The 12,810-nt window shown below is 43.7% G+C and overlaps 1 protein-coding gene across 2 annotated transcripts in view; it reads left to right on the forward strand.

Moving 5' to 3' along the window:
- The first annotated feature begins 3,026 nt into the window (after positions 1-3,026).
- The window catches only part of USP45 (ubiquitin specific peptidase 45), a 55,190-nt gene continuing 45,406 nt past the window's right edge, over positions 3,027-12,810 (forward strand). The window contains exons 1-2 of one of the 2 annotated variants that reach the window (XM_082049563.1): positions 3,027-3,132; positions 11,478-11,587. In XM_082049563.1, coding sequence (XP_081905689.1) covers positions 11,488-11,587 — 100 coding nt within the window. In that variant the 5' untranslated portion in view covers positions 3,027-3,132; positions 11,478-11,487. Of the gene's footprint in view, positions 3,133-3,608; positions 3,628-11,477; positions 11,588-12,810 lie in introns of those variants that run through there. The other variant, XM_082049564.1, reaches the window with a different exon arrangement.

Below are 12,810 nucleotides of genomic sequence, written 5' to 3' on the forward strand. Positions count from 1 at the left end.
CCGCCCGCCCCCGCCGCCGGGGAGGAGACGGCTCCCCGGGCAGCACCGCGGAGGCCTTGGTGCGGCCTGGCCCGCCCAGGGGCTCCGGAAGCACCGCCCGGGTGGCCAGGCTGGGGTAAAGACAAGCGTGGGGATTGAGCAGGGGGAAGGAATTTTGATGCCAAATCGGCTCAAAGTAATTCCTGTCAGTCATCCCACGCCAAGGACTGATGGCCAAGGCATATTTGAAGTGGAAAAATGAGGGTTCCCCACGCTCAGTGTTTTAAATCAGTACTCTGCATTTGCTACGTACTTTTGTAGATATATTACACAGCAGTGGTTCCAGTCTTTAAAGGCAGGCGCATTGGATCTTCCCTCTTTGTAAAAGATGCATTTTGAGGGGTCTGTTGTTTAATATTTACTAATGAGAGTTTTCCTTTTCAAAATGAGAACAAAATATTTCTCGGTACTGTAAAGTGTGACAAATTGAACCTGGCACATATAACTGGTTCACTAGCTGCCCTTCTGCCAGCCCTTCCACGTGGCCTCCTTTACAGGCATTTGCAAATTACCTCTCAAAGAGTATCTATAGATCAGCCAAAGTTTTGTATGGTTTCCATTTTCAACAAGGTATGTGTAGAGTACACTAGTCCTAGAATTATCTTTTGAAGTATCAATTACTGTAGATTTTATCTGTAGTAAAGGAACAACTACAGCTACTCTCCATTTATTGCGTATATAAGTACCATAAAGCATGCAACGTGGAGCATCAGGATACTTGTCATATGAAATGCAAATTCACAAGAAGCTGCATTTTTATAAATTAATTTATGGTTTTGATCTTGGATGATACATATTTACACACAAAGAGAGAACACACTAGCTTGCTTGCAGAAATAGGAATGATCCACCATCCATCTTGTGAGAGGCTGAGATTTTGAAGTCAGAGGAGATCAAGCAAGGAAAACCCCTGGACAGTCAAAGTGTGGAAAGCGGCTCATTCAACTTTCTCACTTTCACAGCACCGTCTTCCAGCACCCACTCAACCCCTCCTCAGCAGCTTTCTTCATTTCACCTCTTGGGACTCTCTCTCTTTCCATTTCACTCTCCGTTTCTGCACAGGTACCTCTGAGGATGAGTGTGGGAGCCATTTCCCAGCGGGTTACCCAGCTGCATCTACCCTTGCACATTCTTTATCCTCATCTTCTCATGTGAGTGAAGTCTTTGTTGATCGAAGAAATGGTTCACAGACCTAGGCTTTCATCAAGTCTTACTGCTTTTCTGATTTTTTGTTTGTTTTGTTACTGCATGTTCTTTTTCTGACTATTATCTGTTTTGTGTTTTTTTCCCCCACAAACTTTTCAGCCTTCCCATAGTATTCTTCACCATACTTTACTATTTGCTTTTGGCCTTCCCCCCTCTGCTTTCTCTTTTCTTTCATCCATGCCTCTGATTGCTGATGCTCTTCATGCTTCTGTCTTCCTTGCCCTTGATTCCTCATTTTCTCTCATTACCAAATCCCAGACAAGACTCAATGTCAATGTTGGCTTTCTTTGGCTCTGCTTTTGCATTGTTGAGTGTTTCTGGAGGAAAGCTGGGGACCTGGCTGATTTCTGTGACAAATCTATTCTCCTAAAATGCAACTCTAATTTAGATCCCATTTTCCCAAAACAACGGGAACCTATGCATAAAGCTTGCTGTTCTGTCTCTCTGTACAGAATTCAAACAATTTTTCTTTGTGAAACATTTTCCCACCTCATATTTTTAACCTCCTTTGCTTGCTTTTCTACCCCTTCCAGATATTTCTGTTCTCCTCTCCTGTGCTAAACAAACCTATTCCCCTTTATATCACACTATCCCCCTTTCACACATGTTTACTTTTCTTTCCTTCTCTTTAAACTTTTAATCTAGCTATTGCCCTTGCAGTGTAGTAATTCTCAAGTCTCTTCTGTGTGGAAGAGAAAGGACCCACTTCTGATCCAGTTTGTTTCAGAGCATTGTCCCATATTCTTTCTCCCTTTCACATATAGACACACATATAGTGTTCACAAACCACGTCCTGGGGCTCCTATGTTACAGTCTGCAGCCTCCCTGCAGATCCTTGTGCTTAGTTCTCACCAGTGCCTAAAAAATTCCTCTTACCTAAATCAAATCCCACTTAATCCGTCAACCTCTTTCAACAATACTTTCTGACATCTTGTCTTTGCTTGGTCCAATGGCTTCTCTAACCATCCTTTCAGTCTGTTTGTCAGCAGATCCATTACAGGTTCTCCATCCTTGGTTTTTGAGGGGTGCCACAACAACTTCACCCTTTTCCCCTTTTTTCTCTATGCCTTATCACCAGATAACCTTATTCCAATAAAACTTCTCTCCCTCAGTCTTTAATTCAGATTTGTCTTCTCTCCAAATAAGGCCCCTATTGCTGTCTAGTCACATGCTGAGTTTAATCTCAGTCCCAGTTTCTACTGCCTTCTCCCTTGTGTGCTGGACACCCTTTACCCTGCCTGTCCCTCAGGTGGGACACACACCTTTGATTCTCATCTCCCTCCAGTCTCTCCCGCGGTGGTTACCTTGAAAATCTTTGCAGGGCTCAGGCCCCTCCGCATAACTTCTGGGCGCGACCATCCACACCCCTGCACGCGGGCAAACCTGTAACTTACTCCCCACCTGCACAAATCCAGTGCAGCACCTCCAGCTCTTTCACCAAGACCTCGCCAAACGAAAGCAAAGCCATCACGCCTCCTTTCCTTTGCACCCCCTGCTTTTCTTTGCCTGGACTTTCCAAGCTGCCCCGCCGCCAGACCTGCCGCTGCCTGTGGCCCCTCGGCGGGCCCAGGCACGCTCCCGCCCGGCCGGTAGCCACGGGCAACCCCGCTTCCCCACCGCCCTTCCTACTGGGGATGAGAATTTTGCCCAGGACCCGGCACCACTCCCCCGATCCCCGGCCGCCCGCTCCTTGCCAGGTCGCACGGCGCCGGGGGCAGCTCGCCCGGGGCCCGCGGGAGCCGTCCGCGCTGGGGCGGGGAGCGGCGCGGCGATGCCGGGGGCGGGCCGCGCCGGGCGGAGCGGAGCAGCGCGGCCCTGGCTGCGGCCCAGCTTCCTCCGCCGCTTCCTGCCGCCGCGCCTGCCTGCCTGCCTGCCGCCCGCCGTTCCGTGAGTGCGGGGCGCCCGACGCGGGGAGGGGGGAGGCCGCAGGCCCAGCTCGGGACGCGCCGGGGCCGCAGCCGGCTTTTCCTGCGGAGCCGGGTGGCCGCGGATCCTCCGCGCCGCTGCGCGGTGGCCGGGGGTGGAGAGGCCGATCCGCTCCGCTCCGCCATGGCGGCGGCCGGGCCTGCGGAGCAGTGTCGAGCGGGGCGCCGCGCAGGTGCAGGCGGGCGGATTGTGGGGGGGCCACGACGCTTGTGCCGGGCATGGGGGGGAGCACTGCCCCGCCAAGGCCCCGGGCCGGTAGCCCTCCCCGCTGCCGGGGGCAGCTCTGCCCGGCTCTTCACCGCGGTGCTCCGAACCGGCGGCTGAGTACGGCTGGCCTGGGCTCGCGTTGGGTAAACGGCTACGAGCTGCTGGTGCCGACCGTCCGCTGCCGGTCTGAAATAGGTTATCCCTGTCGTCACATGGAGGCAGCAGCACCGGCTGTCTCCGTGACCTGCAGTAAGTTTCTCGGTCTGTTAAATTAGAAGGAGTCGGTAGCATCGCCTTTGGTCGGGTCTAAACATAAGCTCCGTTCACTTTGCATTAGGCAAGTTAGCAAGTGAATACGGTTATAAAATGGCCTTGCCGCTCTGTGTCATGAGGCTGGCGTGGTTATTTCTGCCCCGCTCTGACAGCCTGGCATATGCGGGCCTGGTGATGCCACCGCCGGCCCTGCTGCCGCGGCAGCTGCGGGTCCCCACGCCAAGGGCTGTAGCGCGTGTGGCCGCAGCGCTGGTGCTGCGCTACCTCAAGTTTAGTTTTCAGCGAATGCAGACCGGGACGTGCTTGGTGATTAGATGACAGCATGGTGACAGTCTTCTCAATTAATCAGAGATGTTGTATTTTAGACCCGTAACTGCAAACTCCACATGTTGTATTTGATTTAATGTCTTGATTCTCAGATTCCTGGATTTTTTTTTTAGACCTTCGTTCAGTATTTTGCTGTTTATGTGCTTTACTTTGGGACTTCATCCTCCTCTTGCTATAGATAGGTTGCTAATCGCCTGGTTAAATAGGATACATGTGTCAGCATGTTAAACACAGGTGCAGAATAATTAAGACATCAAGAACGTAGAAGCAGGTGGCAATAACTTCAGGTGTAGCACTGTATTCTGTTGTGTGTCATCTTTAGCTACAAATATTTCCCAATTCCATTAAATAATCCTTTCATACAGTCATATAAAGCAGAGTTGTGTTTAAAGGATTCTTTGCACTCTCCTTTTCTATGTTTTTAAATGGAAGCATAGTAGTGGCATGAGCATGTGCCAGACTGATAGCAGAACGTGCGTGTGTGAAATTGTTGTGTAGTTTACTACGGTTGTAAATATTTTGTCAGATTTCTTCATGAAATATTGAAGAACTGGTGCTCTGTAATTTTGCTTCTGTGAGTTTCACGGAAATGCAGCTAGTGTCTCATGGGTTCTGCTGTGAGCATCAATCGTAGATCAAGGACAAGTTGTTCCACTTTAGACATGTCATCAAAACAAACTGGGGCAGTTTGTGTTGAGGAGGAAAATGGAATGAAGTTTTTTGTGCTTAGTGGCAAGACTTTGACTTTCAAAGAGCTCAGTTGAGTTTTCTCTAGTTCTTTATGGTTTTATCTGGTTTACTTCCATTAATTAGCTGACTCCTACAACACTCTTCCAGAGTAGATGGGAAGTTATGTGAGAGCTATTGTCTTCCTTCACCTGCTCTGACAACCCCCTAGGCAAGGGTATGGTGTGAGTCTCAGCTGAATTATTATCTTGTGGGGGCTGCAGTCTGCTATCTCACACACTGTGCTGCAAACACGCTTCCTTCTTGTTACTTGCTACTACTTTACTTTTTTTTTTTTTAATTTATTTTTTTTAAGACTTTACAGAGTTAGCATTTCTTTTAAGTTCATCCTTCGCTCATATTTCATCTTGAACTGCCTTTTCCCAGTTTTTGTCTGTGTGATTTTCCTGCCAAGATACTATGAGTTCACTGGTTATTCACTGGTTATGGCCTCACTTTTTCTGAAATGATGACGCTGTTTGCATCGGTGTTCATATCATACGAGTGCATAGTCTGTTAGCTCTATCATCTGACTGCCTTTTCTCATAGGGAGTTTTCACTTGTGGGCTAACTTCATTAGTTATAAGCCATGGCTCTTTTTATGGTACTTAGGTGTTTTGCTTTTTAAAGGATATCCACGTGTATGTTGGGAAACCTGTGTTAGACCATCCAACCAGATGTTTTTACCTCTTGGTGTGTTAATATTTTTTTTTTTAAATACCTTTAAGGAGGGATAGAGAGCATAAGCGAAAGTTGCAGTTTGCCTTATGAGTTTGATTTTGACAGGGATCCCTGGAATTTTGCATAAGACACTAGCAAAACCTTTGCTATAAGATACTACCAGAAATATGTCATCAAAATACTTCTCCTTTTACCCACTCAATCTTTTTATTTACTTTAGTCATAAACCTAGCTACAGGATCATTTTATTCTAGTTTCTGGACATATCTGTTTTCTGTTTATCCTTAGATGTAGGTTTTCTGTGGCGGGTAGGTTTCAGTAAGAGATCTGGGAGGGATTGTGCAGGATGCACAAGTGAACATTGACAGACCATGTTTACCTTGGCCAGCTGGATAAAAAAGATTAATAAAAGTGAGAAATGCTGTGGGATTTTTACTGTCACTTGGAAAGTTTTATCTAGTGGTCTGAAGGCTCCAACTCGCTTCTTGTGCAAAAAGTACATCAGTGTCTCACCCTTTTAGGACTGTAATATAATGTCAAGATTGGCGTTTGAGCTCCAATGACGGTGTAGGATGTGTGATGTGCCTTTGGGCTAGGAAATCTCGGAGATGACACTTTCAGAATTTCAGATGACATTTTCCAGGGGAAGAAGTGTTGCTGCCACTACCAGTCAGCAGTTCTGGTCCTTTTACTGCTCTAGTGGGCAGCAGGAGCTTGTTTGCCGCAAAGGTTTTGGTGGCTGTCAGAGCACTGAGCCTCCCAGCCCGTTGATGGGTGACACTGCCCGGTTGCCAACCGTGATGGATGCGGTTCTTGCTCTGATGGGGTGACATTTGATCTAGTGGTGAGCAAGCCAAAATGCCACAGGTAATGCTCGGAACAGACATCCAAAATATATCAACTTGCAGCTTATATCAACACATGTAGCAATTCTGCAGAGGAACTGGCATTACTGACCTGTACGAGGCTTTTCCTTCTGTACTCTGACAGTACCATGGAAGCTCATAAAGACCCTTCATGGATGTGCTGCAGAACATCTTGGCTTTTGGACTTTATCTGCACATCTTTGCTGCTCCTCAGGCCCTTGTTTGGGCCTTGTTTACATGAAAATGCTATTTTTGCACTGTATCCAGTGCGTGCTGTGCCTTTTCAACATGATGAAAGTTTGTTGTGTTTGTTTTTGTTTTTGGCATTAGCAACATGAAGTGGTATCATTTTAACTTGAAAGTTTGACTACAAGTGGTAAGACAGCTGGAATTTAAGATACCTCAGATTAATTGAGATGAATGTATTTGCCCTGGCTTCTTTGAATTCAGGTGCTCACTGATGAAATAATTAACAAGACTGGTGTCACAGTTAATGGCCAGTTCTACTGGAAGAGTCTTAGCTATGTCCAAAATAGTATCCAGAGACTATCTATAGACTCACATGTCTATATTTCATAGCATACGTGTGCTTGGATGAGCTGATGGTTATTACACCATTTTTATATTGTTGTTTGAATTCTAGTAATGCAAGTGTAATCCTCATTAATTGAGAGTCAGGAAAAGTGTCGTGATGGGTATTACACAGATAAGAACAAAAATGTGGCACTTGGCCGAAAGAGCTGGCACCCTAATTGTAAGAGGAGGCAAAAAGTGGATCTTGACAGATGGAAGTGGTGACACGGTAGTAGGCAGCACAGGTTGTTTCTCTAACATGTTGATGATCTTGTTTGGGTTTCTCCTAAGCATCATATTGAAGGTACAGCATGGGAAAACTCACTAAGGTGCCACATTTCAAAATTTAGCAAGTGAGCTGTAGACATTGTAGAAGGAGGGACTCAACCTCTAAGTAAGGTGTGCAAGATGATAAGATGGGAACAGGTTTTTGGGGAGTCTAGAATGTGAAGACGTAATTTGCTTCTCCACCTCTCTTGCATAAAGATACTGTGCAGAGGAACACCCTGTTTGTTTTGGTTTTTCGTTTTGTTTTAAGAAAAGTGAATTCTAGTTCACACCAGCCTTTTGTCTTTTATTGGTCCTAGCTCTACTAAGTTCCAGTAAAGTATAACATTTTAAAAAATAACAATTATTTATTTTAGGAACTGCATCCATCCATTTTTAGTTTCTAAATATATACTTTATGAAGAGGGTGCATTTCTAAATATAGAAATATTAATGCTGTTAAATATAGACTTTCAGGCATACTGTGCATTTAAAATACTAAAGGCATACTTTACATTTAACTTAACAAATTTAGCACTTTGATTTTGCACTTTGTCAAATTTGAAGCTTTTAAAATTAAGTAGGCAGATCATTCTACTGCTTTTGAAGTGGTTTGTTCTTTCTAGAAAGGTGGAAGCGAGCTGTTGTAGCGAGGAGCTTTTGATCTTAATCAGCTTTTTGTAGGCAGACTGGCATTAGGAGTCTTTTGAGAAGTAAAATGTAAACTGAGAATAGCAAGTGATGATTACACTTCAAACTCTTGTATGCTGAACTCAAAGAATCTGGACACGTTTCGCAAGGACTAGTTTGTAGGGTTTTTTTATGAGATGATTGTTTAAAAGGAAGAGATTTAGCTCTTTCTATTTTTAGTTTTTTTCCCCATGAAACTGCATAATTTCTACTTAAGATTTTTACTGTGTGCCAAATAGAGATCAGGGTGGAGCTAACATACCCTCTGAACTCAGCTTTTTCTACCACAAAAATCGGGGTTGTTTTATTTGTTAGGTGGAGTAATCAAGTATCATTTGCACTGTGACTTGATTTAGTGTATACGAAATGAAAAACTTACTGTGTTTGTTTTTCCACCACAAAAAGAAACTGCCAAGCAAGGATTCATGTGACTTCTGTCTGCGTGGGGAAAGAGGGAGAGTCTGTCTCTGTTAGGACACTCCACAGTTGATGGCTGTAGCCACAAATTACTCCTTAAACATATTAAAAAAATAGAATTGCTTGGTAAGAGGCAAATCATGGGAATATTGCCATGGTTTTTAATCTTCTGTGTATCAAGTTCATTTTGTGTAAATTGTTTCTCCTCTACCTGCTTGTCCTGAATGCCTTGTGTCCATGGTCGACATAGCAATTCTCTCTTGCTTTTTTCTTAGCTGTATTTAATACTTTATTTGGTCTGTGTTTGTTCAGTGTTTTAATTCCAATAAAATCTAGATCTTTTATTTCCCATAAATGAAAAAATTTCTGAGAAGTCATTTCTGAAGCACCTCAGATTTCTTCCTTGTTTGTCTCAATTAAATATAATAATCAAATTCCTGGTGTAAACATTTTGAAATGTTGATAATTTTTAATTGTTAAATGAGATCTTTCACTCATAATATTTTCTGTCCCCAGTATACTGGAAGAGGGCAGATAGTAGTGCATGTGTATTGTGCTACTTACATCATAGATACACGCTGAGTAGCTCATTGCCCTTTCATCCCACTTACAAGCTTTTCAAAACCAGGCACAAACCCCGGCTGGCTAGGTCCTTGATGTGCTCACAGGTCAGTAAACATTGTCTGATGGATGCCTGTCTATATGTGTGTTCATGGAAACTGATTAATCTAATGGTCCGTGTTATCTTTTGTTCTGCCTGCTCTCACTGAAACAAGACTGAGAAGTCTCTGGGTTCCCAAACCTGCAGTGTGAACGCTGGCTTCTTATGCCAGTATTCATTTTTAATGCCATGTTGATTATATTGGGTCGGAAATGCCACATTTTCAGTTGCTGTGGGTACCAGCTGACACTTTTCCTTTTCCATGAGTCCTGAAGGACCCTAGAGGGGTGGGTTCAGCGGTGTTCTGTGTGTGCCCCGATCTGGATCATGTCACCTGGCCTGTGGGCCATGGGATTTCACAGGTGGTAAAGACTTGCTTGTGTTTCAGCTGGTTGGGCCCATAATTACTCTTTCATGAAGTTATCAGAGCTCTCAAAGTGTACTGATATGAACATGACTTTCATTTGGGTGATATCTGTGGTTTAGACAGGTTTATGTAATCTGTCCAAAGAGATTAAAATTGTTATGCTGAAATGAACTTGTAGATAGTTTATGTCAATGTTGAATAACCTAAACACAACTGTGTTCCTTCAGGGAGGACATTTTTGCTGTCTTTGCTATTGACTCTACATAATTTAGTGTAAAATCATGGGTTTTCTAAGAGCAGCTGTATTGGCCTTACTGTTTGATGAATGTCTCGATGAATCTTGTGCTCTGTTAAGCAGCAGTGGGACAAGTGGTGATGGGTAGTTTCACATGAAGCTTGGATATATATGATATAAGGTGCCAAGGCAGAAATACACAGTTGAAGTTGTTGAGCTCTGAAGCACCTTTTCATGTTCAATGGATGCTGTGATACGTGGCTGTTGATGTACATTAGGCGTGCTAACATCTGTTGAATATAAATAGTCAAGAGCTGGAATATTGAGATCTTTCTTACTGTATGAACACGAATCGCAAGCCTACAAAACCAGCAAAGCTGAATTCAGTGGCATTGTTCACTTGCATGTCTAAGCATCTGAAGCTTTATACCCTTAAGTACAGGAAAATTTAAATCTATAATTTAATAATATAATGGTATTTAATGTAGTATAAACTGATTGTTATGTAAAGCTGCATTCTGTGAAAAGTGAAATGCATTTTGAAAGGTTGAGGAGGCATGAAGCCACTGATGCAAGGAAGGAGAGACTAAAAGTTTCTTTTGTACTCTACAGAAATTTGACTTGCCCAAAGTAAATCTCTAGGTGATACATTCATGCAGAAAACCTCCAGTGCTAACAGTATGTGTAGCAGGTGCAGAAACGTCCGTCCAGATCTGTAAGAACCTGGAACAGGAGCTTTGAGGTATGAATTGCCTGCTTCACTTTGGTGAAGGCTGTTGAGGTACCAGTGGTGGTGATGCTCTAATATGGATATAGATGACTGTTCTGCTGATTGATTTAATCGATAAGAAAGGAAACGGAATACTGAGTTCAATATACAGGTCAGTTTCTCTGTTTCTCAGAGCTTCAGTAGTACAGAGAAGATGTAAAAACGTAGGTAGACAAACTTTTTAGACTTGGGCAAACTTATCCACTTGATCTGTAACAAGAATATGTGTTTCACTGTTCCAAAATGTAGGGCATTTTAGAGGTTTCCTATACATAAATGAAGTAGCACTCTTGAAAATATTTGGTGTTGGTGGCTTAGGTGATGTTATTAACCTGTTTGTGGTACACAAGATGTCATTTTTTTTCTGAACAGCATGGCTCACAGGATTGCAGTGTATGACTGTCTTACATTCATATGCTTTGTATATGAAAACATAAATTTGTTTTTTATGCAGCACATAGTTAAAAGACAACCTGTAAACTGAGCTTCAGAAGCTGTTTGTGTGAGGCATGGCTATACTCCTGCAGTGAATTCACATTTGGATTTTGATTAAATGACTGTTGTGCTGAAATCTCTGAGGACTTTTTTCAAAGTTTAGTGGCAAATGTTTATCTTTTAATTCTGTTCCTTATAGGCCTGCTTCATTAATGACCCAAATATCCTATGGGAGACTTCATCCATATGGATTCTCTGATGTTTAATAGAGGGGTGATCTTGCATTCCAGTGTGTCCTCCCTCATAGGAGAGGACACTTCCATGAGATTTGGAAAATTTTGTGTTCTATTAAAGTGTTTGAAATTGCTCAAAAGCTTTTAGGGAATGTGCAAGGGTAAATGGTGACTGAAACCTTTTCTAAGGGAGATATGTTAAGAAAGAGATTATTTCATTTTGATGAAGTTTTCCTGGTAAGGTATGGCTGGAGCTCTGTACTAGTTTACCATAGCAAAATAAAGAGAATCTCGATATCTCAAATATTTAACACCACTGCCTGGAAGTGTGTCACCCCTGTAGCTACAGATATGATTCATAATGTCACGTAGTGTAACTAACTGATCTTGTTGCATTCCTAAGAGTTCATTCCTGACACGTTCATACTCCTTGTTACGCAGTAGCTGACGTTAGTCAAAACCCAAAACTCTGTTCGTGAGGTTTGAATGTACGGTTTGATCTCAAACTTTTTGAGTTCAAACCCGCTCCATTTGGTAAAGTATTTAGACGATGAAGCAACCTCTGTTTCTCTTTCCTAGTAAGTAACAGATGCGGGTGAAAGATCCGTCAAGAGCCAACCCCGAGAAACCAAAGAGAAGCAAAAGGCCCAACAGGCTGCAGGATGAAGACTCTTCAGATGATATTTCAGGTAAATACATTAGGTGATGTTCAGCCCTGAGGTTGAGGGCTAATAACTTCAATGTTGGTAGATGAAACCCACGAATCAGCACTACCATTAAATATTTTCTTGTTTAAATTTATAACAGAAATATCCCCAGTCAAGTGTTTATGACATGATTGGGTGTTACACTGTGTGACTACCCTGAAGGGCTGGAGAGTTGTTTCATCTTTGATGACAACTTCAAAGCAGGAGAACGATCCTTTCCCATGCGTGGAAGGTCAAGCATGTGTCGCAGGAGGCTGCTTGGCTGAACAAGAAGCTTCAGGCTGAGCTCAGAGACAAAAAGAAAAGGCAGAGAAGGTGGAGGCAGGTTTAGGCTGCGCTTGCAGGGGCCCTTAATGTGCAGGGGTGGGATTACGTAAACCAGCCTCAGAGTTGAATCTGATGAGGAATGTGAAGATGGGCTTGTATGGATACTGTGACAGTAAAATGAAGGCTAAGGCAAGTGCAAACCTGCTGTTTTAGGGAGCAGGGAACCTAGGGACATATGACATGAGAAGAGGCTGAGGAACTCAATCCTTCAGTTGCTTTTGTCTTCACATGTAAGCTCTGCACTTGGTCCTTCCTGGTCTCTGAGCCTAGTGGCAGACTCTAGGGTGTAGGCATTGTCCAGAGTAGAAGAAGATTGAGAACTATTAAGCAAACTAGACATGTACAAGTCCACAGGATCAGATGGGATGCACCTGAAGGTGCTGAGAGAGCTGGATGATGTTATTGTGAGGCTGAGCTCTGTCATCTTCATGACAACAAATTGAGGCAAGCAGTTAATATGCTGGAGGGTGGGTCTGCCTTTCAGAGTGAGCTAGACTGGCTGGAGAAATGGGCTAGGAGAAGCTTCTCAGAGTTTAACAAAGGCAAGTGGAGAGTTTGGCACCTCGGCCAAAATAGCTATGTACAATTACAGGGTGGGAATCAGTGTCTTGAAAGCAGATTTGCAGAAGAGGTCCTAGGGGGTCCCAGTGCACATGCTGAATAAAAGCAAGTGGTGTGGCTTGTGCCTGCTGTATGCTGGACTCTATTAACTAGAGCGCAGGGTGAGGTATGTGGTTCTTTCCATCTTTTCAGCTCTTGTGGGACTTCATCTGGAGTACTGTGTCCCATTTTGGGCTCCATGTTACAAGAAAGACATTGATTTGTTGGAGTGAGTGCAGCAGTGAGTCACCCTCTCCACGTTGTTAAGGAGACTGAGA

The sequence above is a fragment of the Streptopelia decaocto genome (assembly GCF_964273445.1).
Source record: "Streptopelia decaocto genome assembly, chromosome: 3".
In the NCBI taxonomy this organism is placed as follows: Eukaryota; Metazoa; Chordata; class Aves; order Columbiformes; family Columbidae; genus Streptopelia; species Streptopelia decaocto.